We start from the raw sequence: 24,569 nt of genomic DNA on the forward strand, positions 1-24,569 counted from the left end.
AAGGCGCGGACCGTTTCCCATCGTGCTCTGCGGGAGGGCTCACCCTACTTCACCTCTTTCCTAGCAGCCTCCGGCCGGGGAGACTACAACTCCCAGCGTCCTCCGAGAGGCAGCGGCGGCGCTGACGACGCCCGGGCCCCGCCCCCTATACCGCCCCCGCCCGCCAAAGTCTGCGCGCGAATTCCGTGGCGCGAATTGAGGGCTGCAGTCGGCCAACTAGTGGTTCCGGGTGTGACGCGCAGGACAGCGGCGCGCGGGGTCGGCGAGAGGCAGGTGAGGCTGCCGACGCGGGGCTGGGAAACTTGGGGTGGTGCGCGCCTGTCGTACGCTCCGGGCCCGCGGCTCCGCCGGGTCGGTCGGCTGCGGAGGAGCGGGCGTGGGGTACGCTCAGGCGGCCGAGAGCGCGGCGAGGAAGGGAGAGCGCCGGCAGCAGGTCGCTGCAGGGCATTGGTGCGGGGGGGGGGCGGTGTCGGCCGGAGAGAGAGGGCCAGGTAGAGTGTAGAGAGGGCCGGAGTCTGTAGGACTTGGAGGGGTTTGAATAGAGGCCTGGGAGGCGGGGCTACTGCGGGGGCGTGGTCACCATAGCTCGAGGGGCGGGGCCCCGGGGGGAAGACCCCGTGGGCGGAGCCATTGGAAATTGGGTGGTCGGGGAGACTGGCCCTCCTGAAAAGGGGTGGGGGCCAAGTTTGTTAGTGGGCGGGGCTAGACTCTAGGAGGTGTGGCCGGGAAAGGGTTCCTGGAGGGGGAGAAGTGGGGTGGGTTTTAGACCGTGTCGGGGAAGGATCCAGCTGGACAGAGGTGGGACAGAGAGAGGTCAGAGGTCTGGTCCAGGTTTATGCCTTTGGAAATGTGGGGAGCCTTTTGTATAGGGAGATGTTTGGCTTTTGGATGCCTGATGACGGGGGCGGAGCCGAGGTAGGGTTGGACCACACTGTTGGAAAGCCAAGGCCTGGGATGGGAGGGGGCCTTGGAGAGAGTAACTCAAAGGTCTGGGCTTATTGTTCTCCTGAAGGGTGGAGGGAGGGCCAGAGGAGCTTGGGGAGCGGAGAGAGAAGGATATTGATGTCCTTAGGTGAGGGGGAGGCTTGAAAGGTAAGGTAAGGCAAGGGGTGGGGCGGGGTGCACTTGGCTGGGAGAAGAGATGAGCAATTAGAAAGGGAGGCTGGCATCTGAAAGCCGAAGGGAATCATTGAGGAGAGACAGCGGGACATGGGATTAAGAACACATCGCTTCTAGTTCTCCAAACCCATTTCATCCTGTTTGAATCTCTGACCTGTTAGCCTCAGGGAGGCATGAGGAAAGGCCAGTGGAGTCTAAGTAAAACCTCCTCATTTCATCTTATCTTAGGATCCCTAGGAGCTTGTTAAGCCTGCAGATCCCCCTTCTATTCCCAGCGCTTCTGATTCACTAGGCCTGGGAGTGGGCTAGAATATTTTACATGTAATCCCAGGTGGTTCTTAGAACTGGCTCTCTGTGTTTCTGGTATCCACCATAGGCTGGCTGTGTGGCCCTGTCGCTTTCCTTCCCCTGTCCCAACTTCCTCATTGCCTTTTGGGGGATGCTGAGCTGTTCTGAGCTTCGGGGGATGAGAGTAGCATACTTAGGGGAATGGTGTAAAATATTTCCCATGGGTGGATGTTGGTCAGGGGAACAGACAGGTTAGGAAATGTGAGCTTTTATTAACAAGAAGAAAAAGACAAGCCTTTTGATCCTCAAGCTGTTTAAAGACCCTTTGGAGGTGTCTGGGTGGCTCAAATGGTTGGACATCTGCCTTTGGCTCAGGTCTTGATCTCCGGGTCCTGGGATCGAGCCCCATGTCAGGCTCTCAGCTCACTGGGGAGTCTGCTCCTCCCTCTCCCGCTGCCTTTCCCCCTGCTTGTGCTCTTTCTCTCTCTCTCAAATGAATAAATCTTAAAAAAAAAAAAAAAAAGTAAAGACCCTTTGATATCATGCTCCTTGTCACATGGCCTGCAGGTTTTGAAAGATCCTGCTTATGAACCTTAAACTCGTTAGCAATGATGTTTTTGTTATCCTGATTTTAAAAAAAAAAAAAAAGATTTATTTATTTATTTGGAACAGGGGAGGAGCAGAGGGGGAAGGGGAGAGAGAGTCCCAAGCAGGCTCCACACCCATTGGGGAGCCCGACACGGGGCTCGATCTCACGACCCTGAGATCATGACCTGAGCCAAAACCAAGAGTTGGAAGCTCGACCAACTTTGCCCCCCAGGCACCCCTGTTACCCTGATTTTTAAATAAAGGCATACGTATGGGCCAATGCATTCAATACCAGGCACCGTTTTAAGTCCTGTGGCCATATCACTGAACAAAATGAACAAAATCCTTATATTTATGGAACTGCTCATTTTAGCCGCGCACTGCTAAACAGAGTCGCAGCTAGCCCCATATAGGGACTTACATTTAAGCTCATTAGAAACAGATGAAAATCTCGGCTCCCCTGTGGCACTAGCTGCATTTCAAATGCTTGAAGCCACATATGGACAGAGTGACCTCCTTGGACTCCACAGGTACAGAAGGTCTCGATCACACAGAAAATTGTGTTAGAAGCACTACTCTAGAGAGTGACACAAATTCTAATTTGGCAGGTCTCGTTGTGCTAACTGCAGGGAAGGAAGAGAGTGAGGGTTAGCTCAGCCAGCTGGGCGTGGGGGCGGCCCAGCCTGTGCTCTGAGCAGTGGGATGCTGAGCAGTGGGAGGCAGCGCCCTTGGGATTCATGGGTCAGTGAATTTGGGGTTTGAGAAAAGAGGTGAATCAGGTCAATCAACAATCCAAGGGTTTTTGGTTTTGCGTTTTAAAAGATTTTATTTATTTATTTGAGAGAGAGCATACAAGTAGGGGGAGGTAAAGGGAGAATCAGACACCCCACTGAGCAGGGAACCCGACGCAAGAGTCGATCCTAGGACCCTGAGATCATGACCTGAGCTGAAGGCAGATGCTTAACCAACTAAGCCACCCAGGCACTCAGTTTTTTGTCTTTTAAATAAAAAAAATTAAATATAAAAAAAATAAGTGAACTTACTCTTTTCATTGTACAGTTCTGTCCATTTTGAAATGTGTAGAATTGTGTGAACACCATCGCCATCAAGATACTGCAGTTTCATCACTCCAAAAAGTGATTCTCGGGCTTCCCTTCCCTAGGTACACCTGCAGCCATCCGTCCCTCTGCCTCCCTGCAGTGCACCCGACCACTCCTTTTTATTGCTGTGGGAGTGTAAATTAGTTTAGTTCATCCTAAAGTGGGATACTGTTCGGCAAGTAAAAGCATTGTATGCTGTACCATAGTTGGTTCATCCATTCCCCATGGGAAGACATTTGGATCATTTTTGGTGACGATAAACGGGTCCACGGCTATAAACATTGGCTTACAGGGGTTTGTGTGCACATAAGAGTTCTCTGGGGAACGCCCTCGGAATGGGGGTGCTGGGTCATATGGTAAGCGTATGCTTCACCGTCCGAGAAACTGCCAGGCTTCTCCAGAAGTGCCCATACCATGTTGAATTCCCACCAGAAAAGTGTGAGACTTCCCATTGTTCCCATCCTCACCAGCTCCCAATATTGTCGTATTTTCTTTTGTTTTATTTTTAATAGTTAAATAGGCATGAAGTAGAGTCCAGGGTTTTTGACCAGAGCAATTGGATGATAGAAGCTACCAATGCAGAGATGGGAGAAGTAATAGTGTGTGTGTGTGTGTGTGTGTGTGTGTGTGAGAGAGAGAGAGAGAGAGAGAGAGAGACAGAAAACTGGACTTTGGTTTTGGTCCCAATGAGCTGGAATGTTGGTCAGACATCTAGATGTCTGAAAGCCAGCAGGATGCTGGCCAGAAAGCCAGCAGGATGTGCCCTTGAGTTTAAGGGCTAGCGACAGCCAGAGTGACACGGTTGGGGGCCCTGACAGAGTACAGTGAAACCATCGGATTGGATAAGATCTTAAAGGGAGCAGATATAAACGGGACAGAGAGGGGGCTAAAGATTGGGCCTGGGGGCATAGCAACAGTTAGAAAGGGGTGCCTGCCGGCTCAGTGGGTTAAGCTTCTGTCTTCAGGTGAGGTCATGATCCCAGAGTCCTGGGATCGAGCCCCACATTGGACTTCTGCTCAGCAGGGAGTCTGCTTCTCCCTCCGCTCCTCACCCGGCTCATGCTCTCTCTCTCTAATAAATAAAATCTTTAAAAAAAGTCTTTAAAATAATAATAAAAAAGAATGTTAGCTGCCATCTTAGCTCTCTGTCGCTACTGTACCAGCTCCCCTGCTTTGCCCCTTACAAGCTCTGTGATTCCAAGTATCTTTCTGTGCCTGTCTTCTCGATGGCGACATGGGGAGAAAAATGAAAGATGTTTGCTTGGATTGCTGGGAGGTATTGGTTAACGTGATCATTTTACACTGGGTGTCTCGTTAGCCTCAAGATCTAAGGGCCACCCACCACCCCTTCAGTCCCAATACAGGGGGACCCCTGCCCTCATCACCCTCAAGAATTGGTAGTGTTTGGAGTGCCTGGGTGGCTTAGTTGGTTAAGTGGGTTAAGTGAGTTAAGCCTCTGCTTCTGCTCAGGTCACGATCTCAGGGTCCTGGGATCGATCCCCACATTAGGCTCTCTGCTCAGCGGGGAGCCTGCTTCCCCCTCTCTCTCTGTCTGCCTCTCTGCCTACTTGTGATCTCTCTCTCTGTGTCAAATAAATAAATAAAAATCTTAAAAAAAAAAAAAAAAAGAATTGGTAGTGGTTAAGGACATGGACTTGGGAGCTGGACACCTGTCTTCAGATCCTGGCTTCACAACCCATTAGGCTATGTGGCCTTGAGCAAATCACTTGATCTCTGCTTCCTTTGCCTCCTTCATAAAATCAGGATAATAACGAATTGTAGATTTTGTGGGAATTAATTCATATAAAACCTGGTTCCTAGGAAGCACCCCAGTTAATAAAGTTGGTTTTTTCTTTTTACAGAAAAAATATTAAGTGAAAAAAAAATATCCAGGTTTTACATAGATTCTGTTGAAATTTCAAAGGCAGTTATGGAGGATGTCTGAAGTCTGGGAAATAACTTTTGGAGGAGATGGGAGGAAATAAGCCTGGCCCCCTAGCTCTGGAGCTCCCAGTCTGATTGAAAAGATGAACTGTGACGTCATCAGGAGGTCACAGCGTTGGCACAATATGTGTGAGAAGTACTAGTTAACTGCCCCAGGAGGTCAGTAAATGGAGTTTATTCTAGCAGGTGCCCAGGGGAGGCTTCTAGACATCAATCCAGTGCTCAGATCTAGACAGGAGGGGATTGGCTCCTGGGGGTCAGGGAGGGCACTCCCCAGAGGGAGCCTGGAGGAAGGGGGTAGGAGGTTGGATCATAAAATTTGAACAGTTCTGTGGGTCTGGATTTACTGTTTGTTTTAATTGAATGGATAGGAAATATGCAGGGTTTAAAATAAAATCGGGATAGAGCTATGCGGTGACTGGTCTCGTTCACACCCCTACTCCCAGCCACCTAATGTGCCCCCCGTGACCACTTCTGTTGGCTTCCTGATTATCCTTCCAGAGTTTTTGTTTTGCAAACAAAAGCAGGACCAAAGAATAGATTGGTCTCTATTTTCTCCTGTCTTATGAAATCAGTAGCTTATTATGTCCGCTGTTCTGCCTTCTTTTTTTATTTATTATTACTGTTTAAAATGTGACTTAAAATACCTAGAACGTCTTTCTGTAGCAGGACATACATAGAGAATGTCTTCATTCTACCTTTTTTTTTTTTTTAAACTTTTTATTTTGAAAGGATTACATAGACTTACCAGAAGTTATAAAAATAGTACACACCTATTTTCCCCAGTGGTGACATCTTACATAACCGTAGTCCAGTATCAAAACCAGGAAGCTGGGCCCTAAGCTAGACCACAGAGCTGGTTAAGCTGTGTGTGTGTGTGCACACACGCATGCACGGTTGAACCCATGTATAGATCTGTGTAACCATCACCGCAGTCGGGATACGGAACAGTTCTGTCCCCACAAAGGCTCTAGCTGTGCTGCCCCATTATAGCTGACCCCCCCCATCTTTTGTCCCTAAGCTCTGATCACCCCCGATCTCTTCTTCATCCTAAATTTTGTCATTTGGAAAACGTTCCATAAATGGAATCGTACAGTACGTAACTCTCTGAGATCTGCGTGATGTTTTTGCTCCTCGTTTCTGGTAAGAACATCCCTTAGAAACTGCTCAGCAGCTGGTCTGTATACACCAGTGGGTATAATTTAATGGACTGCCATGTTTCAGAGTTATTTGAGGATATTATGTAATCACCTAAAAACAGTTTTTTATTGATCTTTTTTTTTTTTTACAAGATTTATTTATTTTTACAGAGAGAGAGTGTGTGTGCGTGCGCACACAGCGGGGGAGCAGTGGCAGAGAGAGAAGGAGAAGCAGGTTCCCCACTGAGCGGGGCTCCATCCCGGGACCCTGGGATCTTGACCTGAGCCAAAGGCAGACGCTTAACCAACTGAGCCACCCAGGTGCCCCAGTTTTTTGCTGATCTTAAAACTTAACTTCTCCCCCAAAAAACCCCAAACAAAACTGGAAAAAAAAAATACCTGTAGGCCTTCATTGTGCCTTCCTATTAGATGAGAAGCAGGCTTCATATGATCAGGGAGGCTTCTTATCTTGCTCTGACTTGGGACTTTCTCTTCACTCATAAATCTCGGCAGCAAATCAGTTTGGTCATGAAAATGGGAGGTTTTTTCCTTTTTTTTTTTTTTTTAAGATTTTATTTATTTGATAGAGATCATAGGTAGGCAGAGAGGCAGGCAGAGAGGGGAAGCAGGCTCCCCGTTAAGCAGAGAGCCCGATGCGAGGCTCGATCCCAGGACCCTGGGATCATGACCTGAGCCGAAGGCAGAGGCTTAACCCACTGAGCCACCCAGGTGCCCCCAAAATGGGAGTTTCTTGTCAGTGAGGAAACTCGTGTTTCTGATTTTATGGATTTTTTTTTCTTTCTTTTTCTCTCTGAAAGAAGGAGGGTTACGTGTTTTGATCTGTGCTCAACCAGTAGTCTCACCAAGGATCTGGATTTCTGTTTCAGGAGCAGCGGCTGGAGAAGAGGAGGAGGAGAGGGGAAGGGAGAATTCTGGCCCATCATGCAGCGAAGTATCAGGTGAGAACCCACCCACGCCCCTGCCCCACCGTCTCACAAGCGCTGAGATCTCTGTTTCTCTGTTTCTGTGCCTTTTCTTGGAAGAACACAAGTTAGTCTGCAAATCAGAATTTCCGGAAGCCGAGCAGTGCAGAACATGGGCCTGGAATCGGGAGGATGGGTGATGCAACCAGAGTTTTTTAGCTGAAGGTTCAGAAACACTGACCTAGTGGTTCACAGTCAGTGTTTGACCCCCTCTGCCCAGGGGACAGCCAGCTGGGCCTGGAGATGTTCTTAGTAGTCACAACTAGGGGGAGAAGGGGCCTTGTGATGGGCTGGGCGTAGTTGCTGCTGACACCCCCCACAACAAAGAATGATCTGGCCTGAAACATCAGTGGTGTCCAGAGTGGGAAAGCCTGTCTTACAAGCCGGCTTCAGGAAAACCAGACAGGGAGTTACATGGCTTGTGTAGTTGAAACCTTCCAGAATTAATGACCTCGGGGTTTGGAATTCGAGAGGGTGTTCAGATAGGATGGTGGAGGGGCTGCTCCTAGAAGGAGGGGATGGATTCTAGACCAGACACCGACACCCCCTCTTTGCCCCAGCTGAGACCTGGGAGGTCACAGATCACAGGCTGCGTTTTTCTCATGTGATGACGAGTCTGGGCATAGTCTGTCCTGGGCTCATGGTGCCCTTCCATGGCTTTTTTGCCCCTGGCTGGGCTGGGCTGGGCTTGATCAGTTGATTGACTGACTGACCACTAGTTATGTGTTAATTTTGGACCGGTTTTAAACATACAGAAAAGTTGTAGCAATAATAGGGCCCATTCTTGGAACCTGGCACCCGGCTTCCACCGTTGACATCTCGTGGCCTATTGGTCACAGTGAGGGACCAGCATTGTTGCGTTCCTGTTAACCACACTCCACACTTTATTCCGACCTCCCCAGTGTACCTTCTAATGCTGTTCTCTGTTCCCAGGACCCAGCTCGGAGTACTGTGTTACGTTTAGTTATCGTGCCCCCTCGGTTCCCTCTGGTGGTTCCGGGTGACAGTTTCTCGGACTCTGTTTGTCAGGATACCTGCAGACGATCCCCCAATGTGTCTGATGTTGTTCTCATAACTAGAGGGGGCTCAAGGCAGCGAAGCAAGGTAGCCTCTCATCCCCTCATAGTAGGGATGCAGAACATCCCCGGGTCAGGAGAGTGTGGGTGAGGCCTCTCCACCTTACCCTTCTGTGGTCCCTCGTCAGTGCTCAGTTCTCTGGAAGCCAGCACTCGGGCTGGCCAGTCTCAAGCGGAGGGACAATACCTTGCCTTAATGATTTTTTCCAGCGCACTTCACACCTCCTGACCTTTTCTGTTTAGTTATTTAACAGCTGCCTCTTCTACGGAGTCAACCCCTTGAGGGTGGGGACTTGCTCTCTTTGTCTCCACTGACTCCCCAGTGCAGAGAGGCTTTGGCATATCGGAAGCACTTACCTGATTCTTCATGCAGTTATCGTTCCCATTTTCCCCTCCTTCTGTGCTCCTCCAGGTCATTTTTCTACCCCAAGAATGAGGGCAAAGTGAAAAAGCCAGAGAAGGAGACCTCCAACAGCGTCAGAGAGACGGAGCCGCCTCCAAAGTACGTAATGGGACGAGGACATGGTGAATTTGTTCCTTTGTAAGTCAGGACTCCCTTGGCTCTAAGCGTGTCAAACCCAGCTCAGAATGTCTGGGAGTCCTCAAGGGAATTTTTTGACTTCAGTAATTGGGACATCGAAAGGCATAGATCCGGCTTCAGGCACAGCTGCATCCAGGGCCTCCACCTTGTCAAAGCGAGTTGGCAAGTCCAAGTTCCGGGAGTAAGACAACTGTGGGCAGGCATTCAGGAGCAAGGTGCATGCATCAGTCCTATCCCTTCCATTGTCTCGGTCAGGACCCATCACAAGGCTGTTCCCACCTCCAGGGGAGGCTGGGAAGGATAGTCTCAAGCTGTGGATGGACGATTAAGAATGTATGTTAAGGAGCACCTAGAAAAAGCTCATGGGATGCTTGAATGAGAAGGAAAGGAATGGGACCTAATGGAAGGGCTGGAACATTCGGGAAGGACCCCCTCTTTGCCTGCCAGAGCATCCCCATTTTCCCACCTTCCAGGATGGCACTGAAGGAGCGGAATGGAGAGGTGCCTGAGAGCGATTCTCCAGTGAAGAGGCCGGGGCGGAAGGTGGCCCGGGTCCTGGGCAGTGAAGGGGAGGAGGAGGATGAGGCCCTCACGCCCTCCAAAGGCCAGGTAGGTCCCCACAAGCCTGCCCACCGTGACTGGAAGAAGCCATCGTTCCCAGCAGCCTCTGACGCGGAGTGTAGGCCAGCTGCTCAGTTGCTCATGCCCCAGGTGGTGGACAAGTTGAGCGACCATGCCCTGGAGCAGAGGGACGGCCTGGTCTGCGCAGTTCTGCTCCACCTGTGCCCCGTGGCCTGGGGCAGGCTCTGGCCCTCGGTCTTCAGCCGCCCCACCTGTACCATATGCCCCCTGGAAGCACCTACCGTTCGGGGTGACTCTGAGCAGGAAGAGTCCACCTATGGATCTGAGAACAATGCATGAGCCAGAATTAGAGCTCAGAGACCCATCCCGTCTCTCCTATTGTCAGAGGGCTTTTCACCTTTTCCAGAGACCTTGACTTGCTTCCTTCTTTTGCTCCAAAGTCACCCAGTGGGCAACCGATTGGTGACCTTAATTCTCTCTGCAGCCTTAATTGCCCTTTGCCATGTAACCAAATATATTCACGGGTTCCAGAGACAAGAAGGGGCCATCTTTAGGAGGTTGAACTTTTCCCCGTGGCCGCTAGGGATGTGTGGAATAGTTTTGAGCAGGAGAGGGACAGAGGTGGCTTTGGGTCCTGAGCCTTCCCAACATCCTTTTGGGGCCTCCACCCATCAGGGTGCAAATAGAGAGAAACCACATGAGTGATTTGAGCAGAGAGAGTTTAAGACAAAGAATTACCAACTAGGTATGCAGTTCTCAAGCGGGTCACTGCAGGAGCGAAAGAGAACTGGAAGGCATCATGGAGGTGGCAGCTGTGGACCTGGCAGTGAGACCTTCAGATGCCAGTTGGCGCCTGCTGGGCTCTCTGAGCTTACAGGTGGTGCCTGAGGGCCTGGTTAGATCTTTGTGACAGGCGCTGGGTGGCAAGTGACAGCATCCATGGGGCATCACGTCTTGGGCCCCGTGAGTGTTGGAAATGCTGTAAATTGGAAATGCTGTAAATCGGATCTGCCTGTCGCAGGCCCCTCTCATGCCTTGTTGTGGTGCTGCCTGCCCTGGAGCTTTCTGCCAGAACAGGAAAGGGGTTTGCAGAGTCCCAGCCTCATGAGGGGGAGTGGACGGGGTAGGCATGAAGCTGTGAGACTGTCACTTAATAACGGGCAGAGGGCCCTGTAAGATGAGTTAGGGATTGAAACTAACATACAAATAACGGGCTTAAACAAGGTAGGAATTTATTTCTCCTTCTAATGAGCACAAAAAGTCCAGGATTAGCATGGCAGTCTCTCAGCGTCAGAGACGCAGGCTGCTTCTGTACCATTATTTTTATCCTAGATTCCCTTGTCCAAGCAAATGTCCATTTTTGGCTAGTGAGAAGAGCGAGGCATTCCATGGGAAGTGTACACCCTTATCCCTTGTATTGCACTGTGTAGAAGGCTCCTGGCCACGCCTAGCTGCAAGGGAGGCTGGGAAGTGTGGTTCTCGGGCTTCCAGCCATACCTAGCTGCAAGGGAGGCCGGGAAGTGTGGCTCTTAGACTCTGGCCTGCACCTAGCTGCAGGGGAGGCAGTGAAATGTGGTTTTTAGTTGGGCCATTATATGTTTAGCTAAAAATCAAAAGTTCTGTTACTTTAGAAAAAAAGAGAGTTGTTATTGTTGTCCTTGATGGGGACATCTGGCGCCATGAAATTTCACAGGAGGGTAAGGAGGCTAAGGCCCGGGTTAAGAGAAGAGGAGCCCTGAACGAGGACAGGGAACTCTCTACCCCCAACTGGAAAAGGACAAGGAGGTAGCTACTCTTTCCTCTCCTCACTCAAGAATTGCTTTTTCTTGCTTTCCAGAAGCCTGCCCCGGGCTCTCCACAAGTCTCCCCTCCCAGCCCTGTCACATTGCCCGAGAGCAGCCCTCCCCTCTCCAGCACCTCTCCTGTGGACATCTCCCCAGCAGGGATCCCGAAGCGGCGGACGGGTGAGGACACACAGGCCCCTGCCCCCTTCCCTTGCCTGTCTGTCCCTGCAAGGATTTCTGCACCAGGCAGCCAGCCTCGTGACAGCTCCAATCTTAGTGCTGTGGTTGAGAGCGTGGCTTCGTCATCCACTGGCTGTGTGACCCTGGGTAAATGACTTACCTTCTTAGAAATCAAAGCAAAGCTTCATTACTTTATCTGTAAAACAAGGATGATAACAATGACAGCATTTCTCATGCAGAGGTTAAGAGGAAATATGGGGAAACTACTTGGACCTGGGCCCGGCCCATAGCGAGTGCTCAGGATGTGTTGGTTATTGTGACCACGGGTATGGCCGTGAGGGAGGCAGCACGGCTCGCTCTGGGAGCACAGTGAAGAGGGAGACTTGCAGAAGAGAGATTCGCCCAGCTGAGCCCTGAAGGACAAGGAAGGGTTAACGGCAGAAGGAAGTAGACATTGAGAAGGCCCTTCAGGGCACTGATGGCTTGGTGTGCTGGTGCTTAGCACAGCAGGTTGGGGACCCCCAGTGGGGACACTGGAGAAGGTCCATGGAAAGCCAGCCTGAGGAATGGCACCTCTGTCCCCCGGGGGATCCCCCCCGAGGGATCGGGAGTGTTTTGAACGGGGTGGGGAGGCACCGGTGAGAGACCCTCACGTGATGCTCGGTGACAGGTGTGGCAGGTGCGGCCGAGGGACCCAATGTTCAGTGCTGCAGCATTTTCGTTAAGTTTAAGTGTGCAAGCGGATGCCGGATTGAGTCAGCGAGGACTCTCAGGCACATTTAGAAGGACTTGGGTGCATAAATCTTCTTCGGCTTTAAATTCTGTGAAATCCAAACACAAATCCGCTGTCTTTGAGAAAAACTTAGCGCCCAGTTGAGATGTGCTGACGGCACCTTGGGCTTCGAAGACAGCACGGAAAAGAGAGCGTTCGTTATTTTAACATTGAAAACGCAACACGTTGGAGTTAATAGTGTTTTTGGATACATTGGGTTATATAAACTGTTATTAAAACAAAGCGTATCTGGATTTTTTTCTTTTCTCAGTATAGCTCCTGGCAAGTTTAAGATCAGGTCTGTGGCTCACCGTCTATTTCCATGGGGTGGTGCTAGTATGAGAAACAACACACCTGGGGGCGCCCGGAAGGCGCTGTCAGAAGAGCTCACAGCTTTTGATCTCGGGGTTGTGAGTTCGAGCCCCACGTTGGGTAGAGAGATTACTTAAAATTTTAAAAAATATATATACATAACACAGCTGAAACTAAGAGATAGTACGTGAATTACACTTGCATAAAAAACTTAAAATAAGTTTTTTGGGATTACAAAAAAGAAGAAAAGGAGTCTCAAGGGGTAATGGGGCTTGGCACTATAGGAGCACAGAGTGGATAACACCTGAGCCGAGCCATGGAAGGTGGGGTAGTGTTGACCGGGCTGAGGCAGGGCTGGTGGGGGAGCCGGGCAGCCATGGGCAGCCCGCAGAGCTGAGCCACGTGGCACTCGGGGTGGCACACGCTGGCCTCTTTCTGGGGGATCGAGTACAGTTTGGGGAGCAGGGTGAGTTTGAGGACAGTGTGTGGTGGGGCTGGCCCCCAGAGGGCCTCGCGCACTAGGCCAGGAGCCTAGGTTTCGTCCTGGGGCTACTGGGGTGCCACAGGAGGGCTGCAGAATAGGGGGAGGGGCTCATCATGAAATAGCTGAGTGGCTCAGGGCGTGCCAGAAGCTCAGGGCTGACCCTGAGGTTGCTCCTGGGGGCAGGGGGTGTCAGGGAATTCTTTTAAGAGGAAAGGACTTCTGCACTCTGGTGTGGAGGGCCCCCAAACAGCAAGTGCCAGGGCCCAGAGTTGTGTTTGGGAACAGCAGGACTTCAGCCATGCTGGGAATGCAGGATTGTCAGGTGTGGGAAGTTAGAAAGTCAGCTGGAGAGAGGTGAGGTCGCACAGCAGCAAAAGACTTGCTTCTGGAATGGGGAGGGGGGGAACGTGGCCAGCTTTCTGAGTAAGGGGGGACAGTGCCAGCAGCAGCTGATAGTAGACCCCTCTGTGACCGTGCAAGGGAGCTACCAGGTCCAGGAGGCCAGGGGCAAGGGGACCGGTGACAATAAAAAAGCCATAGCCTCAGTGAGTTCCTCACCATGCGTGAGCACCTTGCTTAGAGGCCTCTAGAAGTACCCTCTGGAGCTCCAAAACAAGCCTTCAGACACACGGCGTGTCTTTGGGGGGTGCAGAGAGCACGATGGTGAGTGATTCGGGGAAGGGGACACGGACAGCAGAAGACGGATGTTCAGGGCAGCTACTGCGTTTATGTGCCAGGTCCCATCCGTCACGAGCAAGGGCCCCTGTCAGGGCCTGTTGCTTCCCTACTGCATGTGGACTTCTGAGGCTCTGGAAGAGCCATCAGAGACACACGCTGATGGCAGATCCCAGGGGTGCTGATGAGGCCCTAAGGGCAGCTGCTTGAGTCGGCTCGGTGTTGGGCCGAACATGTCCTAGCATCACTTACACTTGGGGATTGTTTCCATTCTGTGCACTCGGGAGATGGAGGCACAGAGATTAAGTAACCTGCTCAGGGTCACACAGCCAGGAAGCAGCAGAGCTTGAAGGATGAAGTGTGCCTGGGGCAGAAGGGGAGAGGGTCCTGCAGCCTTCTCAGGGAGCCCCATCATAGTGGCCTGAGCTCATTGGGACGGGGTTGGGGAGTAGATGGGCCCACAAGGTCAATCATGCTGAGCCCTTTGTCTTCCCAGCTCGGAAGCAGCTTCCTAAGCGGACAATCCAGGATGTCCTGGAGGAGCAGGCCAAGGACGAGGACAGAGAGGCCAAGAGGAAGAAGGAGGAAGAAGGTGAGGCACCAGGAGGAGGGAGAGCGAGAGAGCGAGAGAGTTGGAAGGTGCTTGGTGGGGAATCTGGAAGGGTGGGGGCCTCTCCCAGAGGCCAGGCTGTGAGGATCCCCGGTCTGATGTCTGTGTCCCTGAATCCGGATGTGTCCGTCAGAAGCCCACACACCGACACAGGCATTTGGGTTATGAGAGCGTTTTGAAATGCAATCATTTGGGCCACTTTAATTTAGGATTCATTCATAGGCAGTTTCCCATTTTTACCCTGTTTTTCTGTTTGTGTTGATGGAGAATGTTTTCCTCTCCACAACTTCTTTGTTCTTAGAAACGTGACCAGGAGGCAGAGATCCCCAGTCTTGCAACAGCACCCTTAGTGTCTAAGTAAATTGATGATGGCCCCTTCGGGCCAGCACCTCAACGGTGCCATTTATTAAGTAGCTATGTCCGGACAACTGTTGATGTTCTAGAAACTTGGGCATTTGATAAAAAGGCACTTGTCCAGTGAAAGGAAAGTACTCTTCTTTGTTTCATCCTTAATCACAGTGAGTTTCTAACTGAGGATGTGTCCTGCTCTCCGCACAATTGCCCAAACTTTGGAATCCCCCGTTCCCCGTTCACACTGGTTTTTGTGCAGCCACGGGAAGGAAGCCCAGCCTTGTGGACAGGTGAGGGCAGGAGCTGCAAGGCCATGGGGGCTAAGGACGCTGAAATCTGGAAGACCTCGAGCTAGTAGTTCCCGCCGTCACCAGCAGGTGTCCCCAGTGTCCCCTGGAACAGGAAACAACCACTGGTCCCGTGGGGCCCGTGTGCTGCCTTGACTTACGCCAGTGTTTGTTTACTAAAAGCCCCTCGCTAGGCTCCCCGTCTTTTAGTCCGTATCCACTGTTGCTGTGAATTGTGCATTTTTAGCCAGCGTCAATGTCTGGGGCCATGGGAGGGCAAGGAAGCTGCTTGGTTTTTCACAAGTTCGCTTACACAGTGTGTATTGTTGTCCTGGAAGTCTGGGGTTTTTTTCCAGTTTAAAACATACTTCATTTTTACCTACATCAAGTTATCATGTACATTTAGAACTCTTCCCAGTCGTATCTTGCGGTGAATAATTTTAGACGTTGGTAAGAAGACACTGGCTGGTTGTGTCTGTCTCTGGCTGCCCAGGCGCTCATGCACAGGGTGTGGATTCCGTGGACGCCCGGCCGTGCCTGGGGCTGGGCAGGAGCGGGCTCACCCCTCCCGTCGCTTTACAGACATGCTTGATGGGCACAGGAGCAAATTGGGGGCGGGACGTCTCGGGAGTTGAAATGTCCCTGGGGATCAGAATAATTCTTTTTTTGCCATGTGACTTTTCTGTTATCCAAAGCTGAGACCCCACCAGAAAGCCTCACAGAGCCTGAAGTGACCCAAAAGAAAGAAGCAGAGGGAGGGGAGCAGCCCGTGACGTCCCCTGAGCACCCAGAGACCTGTGAGTTTCCAGTCCCCCAGTGGCCCCGGCTCTCTGGTTTTGGGTCGGATATCTTACAAGGCCAGTTTATTTTCTTTTTAAAAAGATTTTTATTTATTTGAGAGAGAGAGAGAGAGCACAATCTGGGTGAGGGCCAGAGGGAGAAGCAGATTCTCCATTGAGCAGGGAGCCCTATGCGGGACTCGATCCCAGGACCAGGACACTGGGATCATGACCTGAGCCAAAGGCAGACGCATAACCGACTAAGCCACGCAGGTGCCTTCCTGAGGCCAGTTAATTTTAAGTAAGACTCAAAAGTGTTGTTAAAATGCAAATTCTAAGGGAATCAGAGGTTTTACTGCATTCGTTGTTTATTCGTTGTTTTTACGGCTAAAATCCACGCCTCCCCCCCCCATGCACATGGGAAAGAAGAGCCAGTCATCCCTCAACAAAATACTTGTATCTTTGAGAAATCACAGGTACTAAACGTTACTAACCGAGGGGTAGTTGATGAAGTTAGCCCAGCGGAGCTGCGGGTTTTTGAGGTTCCAGCTCCAGCCGGGTGCCTGGGAACCTCCTATGTGTGACACAGCCAAATGGGGTTGTGGATGCGGACCGTACTTGATTTCCTGCCAACTGCAGCAGAAGTGGGAATATTTTCTTCCCACTGAGATCATGCTGGGATTTCTTTTTAAACCATTGTCCGTAAAGTCTCCGGTCTCAGGCCGGACGCTAGGGAGAACTCTGTTACTACTGACAGAAAGGCATCAGACTCCAGGGGCTCAGCGCTTACACACAGAAAGGAAAAGGGTGGAACCACGGGTGTTTTCTGTCTGTGGAGTCAGAACGCTGTGGGCGACCAGCGAAGTCCCGGGGTGAAAGTTGGCATCCCCAACTGACGTCTCTCGCTTTAGCGGCAGATTCCCCGCCGGACAGCACCTCGGAGCCTGAGGTGGCCAGGAAGCAGGAGGCTCAGGAGGAGGACCCAGCCAAGCCACCCCCCAGAGCTCCCAAGACGGTCAGCAGCTTCTTCGGTGAGTGTCTGCTGCCCCTCGGCTCCCGGCCGCGCAGGGAGGAGGCAGGCGGGCCTTTCCCCAGAGCGCACCCTGCCCCGTGGAAGGTCTGACCCCCGACTCCTGGCTTCACTGGCTGGTGGGGGCTCTCAGGAGGGGGACCCACAGTTGCCTGACTTCATTCCCAGCCCCCCGGAAACCGGCAACCAAGAAAGAAGGGAAAGAAGAGGGACCTGGCACTCCAAGACAGGAGGAGGCCAAGGGGTGAGTCCGTGTCGGCTGTCGAGTGGGGAGGACGGGGCGCTAAGGGGAGGCCTGTGGTGGGTCCAGGTAATGCGGATTTGATTCATTTACCAAAGAGACCAATGAGCATCTGAAATTCTTGCAGCTCGAACCGTCGGTAATTACGGTAGATTATAACAATGACAGTGTTTTGGGCATTCTTAATGTCATTTTTGTGTCCCAGTTGAGACTTTACTGGGGAGATTGAAAGGCGCTGTGTCAGCATGTGACGTCACTCTACGAATGGTCGGCTCCTTTTCTCGCACACTGATTGTGCGTTGCATACGGGATGGTTTCTTTTAGGCTGTGTTACTTCCAATTCTGCCCTGCTCCTGTGGAGGTAGAGGAGAGGGTATTTTAGTCATTTTATGGGCATTGGAACAATTGACCCCGAGGGGTTAGGTTGGCTTCCCCCGGTCACACAGGGAGGCGGTGGAGCAGGGCTGGGCCTGGGACTCGGGTCCCCCTGAATCCTGGGTCTGGGCTTTCCCTGGCTTCTGCCTCATCTTGCCTCCAGGGTATGTGCCTGTGCTTACATGTCTACGACTAAGTTTCTCTGACAAAATCAGCATCCTGCTATGCACAAAGCTTTCTGTCTTGCTTTTTATTTCATGGGATTTGGTGATTTCTCTTATCCCATTCCCAGCCCAATCACTTGTCCATCTCTGATGACTGCCTAAAGGAGACCAACACACCTTCAGGACCTCTAGGCTCCTCACCTCAGAAATGGGGACATACTGGTGACAGAAAGCACACATTTGATCCGCTCTTAACTGTGGGCCGGGCACCGGGCGGCGTGCCTTCTGTATCCTGACGCTTGGAATCCCCCAGGCACCACTGTGTGTAGAGTCTGCCGGTCTCCCCACTTCACAGATGGGAAGAGGGAGGTGTTGGAGCAGGACGGTACTCTGGGTGGCTAGAAAGCCCAGCTCCGCCTCACCGGCCGTGTGACCTCGGGGAAGGGACATAGCCTTTCTGGGCCAGTTTGCTCCTGAGGGTTCGAAACATTTGACTAGGGTCTGGCCATGGTCAAGTTCAGCAAGTTGAAGCTGCTACTGTTGTTATGAATTTACTATTAGTGCCTCACATATGTCCCAAAGGAGGAGTGTACCCCCCCTTGAGATTCTTGGTTGTGGAATTAATTAATTAATTAATTATTTTATTTGGGTAAGAGAGCACGCACAAGCAGTGGGGAGAAAGGGGGAGGAAGCAGACTCCCCACTGAGCAGGGAGCTCGACGCAGGACTCGATCCTAGGATGCTGAGATCATGACCTGAGTTGAAGGCAGATGCCCAACCCATTGAGCCATCCAGGTGCCCCCTCGCTGCGGAATTCCTTAACCACAGTACTCTGGTATCTCATAATAACAGCAGGCTCACCAGGACGGCTACCACTTAGGAAAGGCTGAATGTGTCCAGCTCCCCGTGCACAGCCGTGCACACTTCCGGTCCAGCATGGCCACCCACAGTCTGTGCGTCGGAATCAGCCGCAAGAGCCTGAAAACCTCCAGAGGCTTCTCCAATCCTCCTGGGCCTCCCTGCATAGCTACAGGCCTGAGGCTGGGGAGCCCATGTTGTTTTAAAAAGGCTCCCCACAGAGTGCTCCAAGGAGGAGAAACGCCCGCCATCGTGTCTTCTGTCACCCTCCTGATGGCACATGGTGGTAGGGACTCCCAGGAGCCGCGCTGGACAGAGGGCGACAGTGTGGCTCGGAGATAGGAGGTTGCTCCCTTGGGGTGACACGGCTGCTTAGTGACGGCACAAGGATGTGAGCCCAGAGGCGTCAGACTGCAGGGGCTGCAGCACAGGGCCCCCGGCAGGGCCAGCATGTGGCATTTCCAGGGGCAATCGTGGTAACGAGAGGTTCAGCATGCTGTCTCCAGGGCCGTGCTGCTTACTAGCTGTGTGTGAGCTCCTCAAGCACTTGCCTGGGAAACAGGGTTAGAAGAGTCCCTGGTGTAGCTGGGAGCTAACAGGCAGGTGCCCTGAGCATAGTGCCTGGCACTTGGAGACATCTCGGGACTGCACCCTTCTGCTCTTCTTGCCATTCCATCAGGAGAGAGTGAGGCAGGGCTTGGGTGGGAGGCCCGAAGAGGTTTCTGGCCTCTTAGAATGGCCCCCAGAAACCAGGCAGATTGTGTTGCTCCATTTCATCCACACCAACCCCTTTCCCGTTTCTCAAACACATCATGTGCGTCTCTGCCTCAGAGCCTTTGCACTTGCTGTTTCTCCTGCTGGGAGTGCTCTTCAACCTGATACCCACTCTGCTCACTTCTCATGTCATTCTGCCCAAATGTCTCCTCCAGCCTTTTCCTCAGAAGCAGCACCTGCCATCTTGCCTTCCCCTAGCGTGGTTTTATTGTGGTTTTGGAAATTTTTTTGATATTAAAATTATTTGTTTCTATGTTTTGGGGTTTTTTCCCCCGACTCCCTAGCTAGAATGTGAGCTCTAGATTCGCGGACTTTGTTTTCATTCCCTTCTGTGCCCTCATGCCTTGAGCAGTGTCTGGCACATAGTAGGTGCTCAGAAAACACTAGCTGGAGGAATGGCTTCTCTTTGACCCAGGTGTCTAATCTCCCTGTTGCCTCCACAGACCCCCGGACCCCCCCAGCTACAATCCTGCCAAGAACAACTACCATCCCATCGACGATGCGTGCTGGAAGCCAGGCCAGAAGTGAGGCTCCCCCCGCCCCCAGCGGTCCCTCCGCCTCTCCCTGTCACCTGGTGCATCTCCCCAGAGGCCTCCATTGGAGGAAGCCATCAGACCTCTCAAGTTCCCATTCTGGGGACAAAGACCACCGCCCCAACGGTGGAGGGAGGCAGGTGGACAGACAGATGGATGGCACGGGTTATACACGCTACCCTGTGTCTCTCTTCCTTCCCCAGGGTTCCTTACCTGGCTGTGGCCCGGACCTTTGAGAAGATTGAGGAAGTTTCTGCTCGGTAACTCATCAGGCCCACCTGGGCAGGCAGGGGCAGGTGGGGCGGTGGGGCAGGTGGGGCAGTGGCTCTCGCTGCTCGGTCCCTTCGCCTCTGCGCTTTCCGCTTCACCCTCCCACCCTCTCCCCTGGAGTGGCTGCAGGGCCTTGTGGGCCACCGGCCCAGAGGGCCACACTTCTGTCTCTTTCTGTGGGTCAGAAGGAGGCGTTAACGTGAGCTCAGGTTCTGGAGTGGGGAAGCCGCCTCCTCCTGATGGCAGGAACTTAATCTCCCCTGGGCAGGGAGAAGTAACTGTAGCCTCGCTGACCCTCTTGCCATCAGTGTGAGGAGGTCCGGGTCTGGATTCTAGTGGGAACCCCAGTCCCGGCGAGTGTTAGTCGGGCCGCTGGCACACTGGGCTGCCCGGCTGCGGCCCTCCCCCTTCTCCAGGCCCCTAGTCCCTGGCCCCCTGGTTCTCAGTCCCAGGTGTCTAGTCAGTGTCATCAGGTCCCTCCCCCACCATTCTGGTTCCTACCTGCGCATCAGCCTTGTTTCCAAAAGATCCTTCCATGTTGGTCTAAGTAGGTCTCAGCCCTTTTAATCTGGCTCTGTGGGATTCCTTCCTCTTTCACTTCTCAGACGTGAGCGGAGCATTTAGGCTGTTCCCAGCACTTTGTTCTCGTGCACGTGTGTCTCTCTGAACACGGGAGGAATGTCCTCCGGGACAGAAGCCCCACAGTGGAATTGCAGGGCACGGAGGGTGCGGGAAGGGCCTCAAGCACCAGACCTGTGGGCTGCAGCAGTGGGAGGGCCTGGTTAGCCCAAGCCCTGCCCAGGGTGGGCACATGGATCTGGGAGTGGGCCCCGTTCCTCTGCCTCCTGGCCATGTGACCGTGGGCCGGTGGCCTGACCTCTCTGAGCTTCGGTCTCTTCACGAGACACGTGCAACTCGTCCGTGTTGAGGTTTCACCGAGATCCGTGGAGCAAAGAGTAGCACAGCTGGCTGTTCGGTGGCCAGAGACACTGTCCAGTGTCCTTGCGTTCAGAACCGCGGGCGACTGTCCAAACCCCAGATGTGCCCCAGTTGGAGGGTTTTATAATTTTTTTTTAAATCTTCTTGAAATAGTTTGAAACTTAGAGAAAACCTGCAGACACAGCATCATCAGTTCCCCTGTACCCTGCACCAGCGGCCCCTGACGCCAGCCCCTTCCGCCAGCATCAGGCCGTGGTCGAGACCAGGACGTTAGCGTCAGCACGTACTGTGAGGTGACATCCAGACTTCACTTGGGTTTTGCCAGTTTCCCCTTTTGCATTGTCCTTGCCCAGCCAGGACCTGCCCAGACCCTGACCCCTACCCACGGCAGGTCCTCCTCTGCAGCCACCAGTCTGATTCCTGGTTACGCGGCTCCAGGGCCATCTGCCAGCGCCTCTGCTCCACACTTGCCGCCTTCCCCTTTGCAGTGAGCAGGCGTCCTGGGGGCTTTCCTTTGTGCCTGTGCAACGACCCCATTTCTCCTCAGACTTGCACCGCTGGTTTTAGCATCCATAGGAGTGTCCCTGGGCTGGCGAAACAGATCGCCATTGCTTGGGGACCGGAAACAACAGATACGTGTCCTCTCAAGGTTCAGGAGGCCAGAAGGCCAAGATCAAGGGGTGGGCAGGGCTGGTTCTTGCTGGAGGCTCTCGGGGGAAACCTGACTCGTGCCTCCCCCAGCTGATGGTGGCTGCGGGCATCCGTGCCTGTGGCCAACGTCACTCCAGTCCCTGCCTCTGATTCCACAGGCTCTTTTTCTCTGTGTGTCTTCTTGTGGGTTTTATACGGGCACTTTTGTTGGATTGAGGGCCCACCCATCTGTGATGATCTCCTCTTAACCCTGACCTCAAGTTACACCTGCTAAGCCCCTCTTTCCAAGTGAGGTCCTGTCCTGAGGCTCTGGCGGCCCTCCGTCTGGGTCATGCCGTTGGTCTGCCCGTAAGTCACGTGTGTGGTGTCTGCCCCGCACTGCTTTGCATTTCTCTTTCTCGTGCCTCCCCCGTGTGTTCACTGGGCTGCTTCTGTAAGGGAGACTTGGCTTCCCTTTCCAGTGAGGCCTTCTCAGCCACAAACGCAGCCATGCAGAAACAAGGTTTTACTCTTTGAGCCGGCAGCCAGCGCAGGGGTGGGAAGCGCGGGTCCTCGGGTAGACGGCCTCAGCTCACGTCTCAGCCTGGTTCTCACTGGCTCTGTGACCTTGGCCGAGTTACATGATCTCCCTGGGCCTCAGCTGCTTCTTCTGTAAAGTGGGGGTAATATCAGTATCTCCCTTGTGGCGGGGCCATGAGTGTTCAGTAAGCACCCCCCCCCCCCCCCCCCGACTGGCATCTCAAAAGCCCCCCCCCCCCCCCACCGCCAGCAGCTGCTGCTCCTCTGGATGGCTGTCCCCATCTTGGTCGTGAGCATGGAATGGGCTCACCTTGTCCCCAGCACCTGTGGTACCACCTGGACCTGGACTGGAGCTCCTCCTCTTCTTTCCCGGGGTCCTTTCTACCTGCTCCCTGCTTTAACACCAGAATGCCAGGAGGTCACACCTCTGCTCCCCTCCCCCGACCCAGGCTCCGGATGGTAGAGACGCTGAGCAACTTGCTGCGTTCTGTGGTGGCCCTGTCCCCTCCAGACCTCCTACCCATCCTCTACCTCAGCCTCAACCGCCTCGGGCCGCCCCAGCAGGGCCTGGAGCTTGGTGTTGGTGATGGCGTCCTCCTCAAGGCGGTGGCCCAGGCCACAGGTAAACAGGGTGTGGTGGCAGTTCCAGCATTGGGGAGGGGGGCTCCGAGGAGGAGGGTGCAGAGGTGAGGAGGAGGTGAGAGACACGGCGGGAGCTCTGAAGGTGGGGAGAAGGGCCGATCGGACAGACAGGTCTGGTGGGAGGAGCGTGGGGCGCTGGTCCAGGTGTGGGAGGCTGGGCGGCATGGGGCAGGCCGGGGGACAGGAGGTGGCTGGGAAGATGGGCTGCAGAGGGAGCGGGGTGAGGGCACTGGGACCGAGGCCGGGGCCCAGGGACACGGCTGAGCCTGGAGGGCCAAGGAGAGATGTGGGGAGACCATGAGCGGGGGCCAGGCCCGGTGTGAGCAGAGAGGACCTGAGACAGACATGCGGCCCTGTGCGTCGCCCTTACCAGGGGTTCCCTCCACCCCCAGGGCGGCAGCTGGAGTCTGTCAAGGCCGAGGCAGCCGAGAAGGGCGACGTGGGGCTGGTGGCGGAGAGCAGCCGCAGCACCCAGAGACTCGTGCTGCCCCCGCCCGCTCTCACCGCCGCCGGAGTCTTCACCAAGTTCCGAGACATTGCCCGGCTGGCTGGCAGCGCTGTGAGTGGGGCAGGCTGGGCCTCCGCGCCCAGACCCTCTGCCCTTTCCCTGGGCGACCCAGAGGCACACATGTGGCCAGGGGGCCTCCAGTCACGCTCTCTGGGGCTGGGTTGCTTCGGGCCTGCTTGTGGGGGGGGGACTCCTGCCACAATCCCGGCACCTGCTCCGCAGCTGCCATGTGACCCCACACCAGATAGTCTGTGCTTGCTCGAGGGACGGAGGGAGGCGGGCTGGAGCTGGCTTTCTTCGCACCTCCCAGGATGATAGGAAGTGGGAGTGGGGAAACAGCCAGGGCCTATTTTGGGGGACCAGCCAGGAGGAGGTGTGGGTCCCTCCCTTCGCCCCAGCCACTGACTGCTCCACCGGCCTTCAGTCCACAGCCAAGAAGATGGACGTCATCAAAGGCCTATTTGTCGCCTGCCGCCACTCAGAAGCCCGATACATCGCCAGGTAGGTGTGGTCCTGGGAGGCTGGGAGCGACGGTGGGAGGGAAAGACCAGCTGTGGTAATCCCACTGCGACCCCGACCGCCCTCACACTGGGCCCTGAGGGGCTGGACTGGGAACACAGGGTCCCTTTCCCTGGGCCACTCCCCTCCTCAAGGCCCGGGGCTCGTGGCCAAGCAGTGCCAGGGTTGATGAGCATTGCCTGCCTGGCCTCAGCGGAAGCAGTACAGGACTGCGGGCCTGGCGGTGGCCGTGCAGGTGGAAATGAAACCATGGGTCACCCCCATCACAAGAGCGTTTCTCGGGGGCCCAAGTCGGGTGTGGTTCCTCCCCAAGGTGCCGCCAGGCAGGCCTCGTCACCCTCAGCCGGGTCTACAGATGGGGAGACGGAGGCCCGGGGACAGTATGCCTCGTGCTAAAGGGCAGTGCCTCAGAGCCAGGCCTGTGGGGGGGGGCGGGGCAGGCTGTTGAGTAGCACACTCTGGGCCCCTCCGGGGAGGCCCTGTCCTGCTTCCCAGCCCACTGTGTCCTGGCTCACTTGCCCTGAGCCTCACTGAAATTCCCCAGAGGCCCGCTGAAAGACAAAGACATCACGGGATCCCTGGTTCTGCCTAGGGAAGGCCGGCGGCCATGGCTGTTAGGGGCTGGCCTCCGTTTCCTCGTCTGCTCAGTGGGACTGCATGATCTCTCGGGTCCCTTCTGGCCCTGAAGGTGGTTCAGGTTTCGAGGAGAGGGTTACAGAGTTGAGGTGGGGGAGACGGGAGGAGGCAGGGGCAGGGAGTGGAGGGCAAGACAGTGAGGGTGGCCACAAGCCCACTCCCCCTCTTCTGCTGTCTCCCCAGAGCCCTGAGCGGACGGCTGCGTCTCGGGCTAGCAGAGCAGTCGGTGCTAGCCGCCCTCGCCCAGGCCGTGAGCCTCACGCCCCCTGGCCAAGGTGAGGCCCTGTGGTCTGTCCCCACACCCAGCACCAGAGTC

General features: G+C 54.1%; 1 protein-coding gene across 2 annotated transcripts in view; it reads left to right on the forward strand.

Moving 5' to 3' along the window:
- The first annotated feature begins 55 nt into the window (after positions 1-55).
- LIG1 (DNA ligase 1) overlaps positions 56-24,569 on the forward strand; it is a 38,386-nt gene continuing 13,872 nt past the window's right edge. The window contains exons 1-16 of one of the 2 annotated variants that reach the window (XM_059383025.1): positions 56-273; positions 6,350-6,499; positions 7,066-7,137; positions 8,650-8,739; positions 9,252-9,387; positions 11,198-11,324; positions 14,064-14,159; positions 15,511-15,612; positions 16,506-16,625; positions 16,793-16,868; positions 19,480-19,560; positions 19,773-19,829; positions 22,398-22,570; positions 22,983-23,149; positions 23,523-23,599; positions 24,437-24,528. In XM_059383025.1, the coding sequence (XP_059239008.1) occupies positions 7,121-7,137; positions 8,650-8,739; positions 9,252-9,387; positions 11,198-11,324; positions 14,064-14,159; positions 15,511-15,612; positions 16,506-16,625; positions 16,793-16,868; positions 19,480-19,560; positions 19,773-19,829; positions 22,398-22,570; positions 22,983-23,149; positions 23,523-23,599; positions 24,437-24,528 (1,411 nt within the window). In that variant the 5' untranslated portion in view covers positions 56-273; positions 6,350-6,499; positions 7,066-7,120. The remainder of the gene's footprint in view (positions 274-6,349; positions 6,500-7,065; positions 7,138-8,649; positions 8,740-9,251; positions 9,388-11,197; positions 11,325-14,063; positions 14,160-15,510; positions 15,613-16,505; positions 16,626-16,792; positions 16,869-19,479; positions 19,561-19,772; positions 19,830-22,397; positions 22,571-22,982; positions 23,150-23,522; positions 23,600-24,436; positions 24,529-24,569) is intronic. The other variant, XM_059383024.1, reaches the window with a different exon arrangement.

The sequence above is a fragment of the Mustela nigripes genome, chromosome 17, assembly GCF_022355385.1.
Source record: "Mustela nigripes isolate SB6536 chromosome 17, MUSNIG.SB6536, whole genome shotgun sequence".
Taxonomy (NCBI): Eukaryota; Metazoa; Chordata; class Mammalia; order Carnivora; family Mustelidae; genus Mustela; species Mustela nigripes.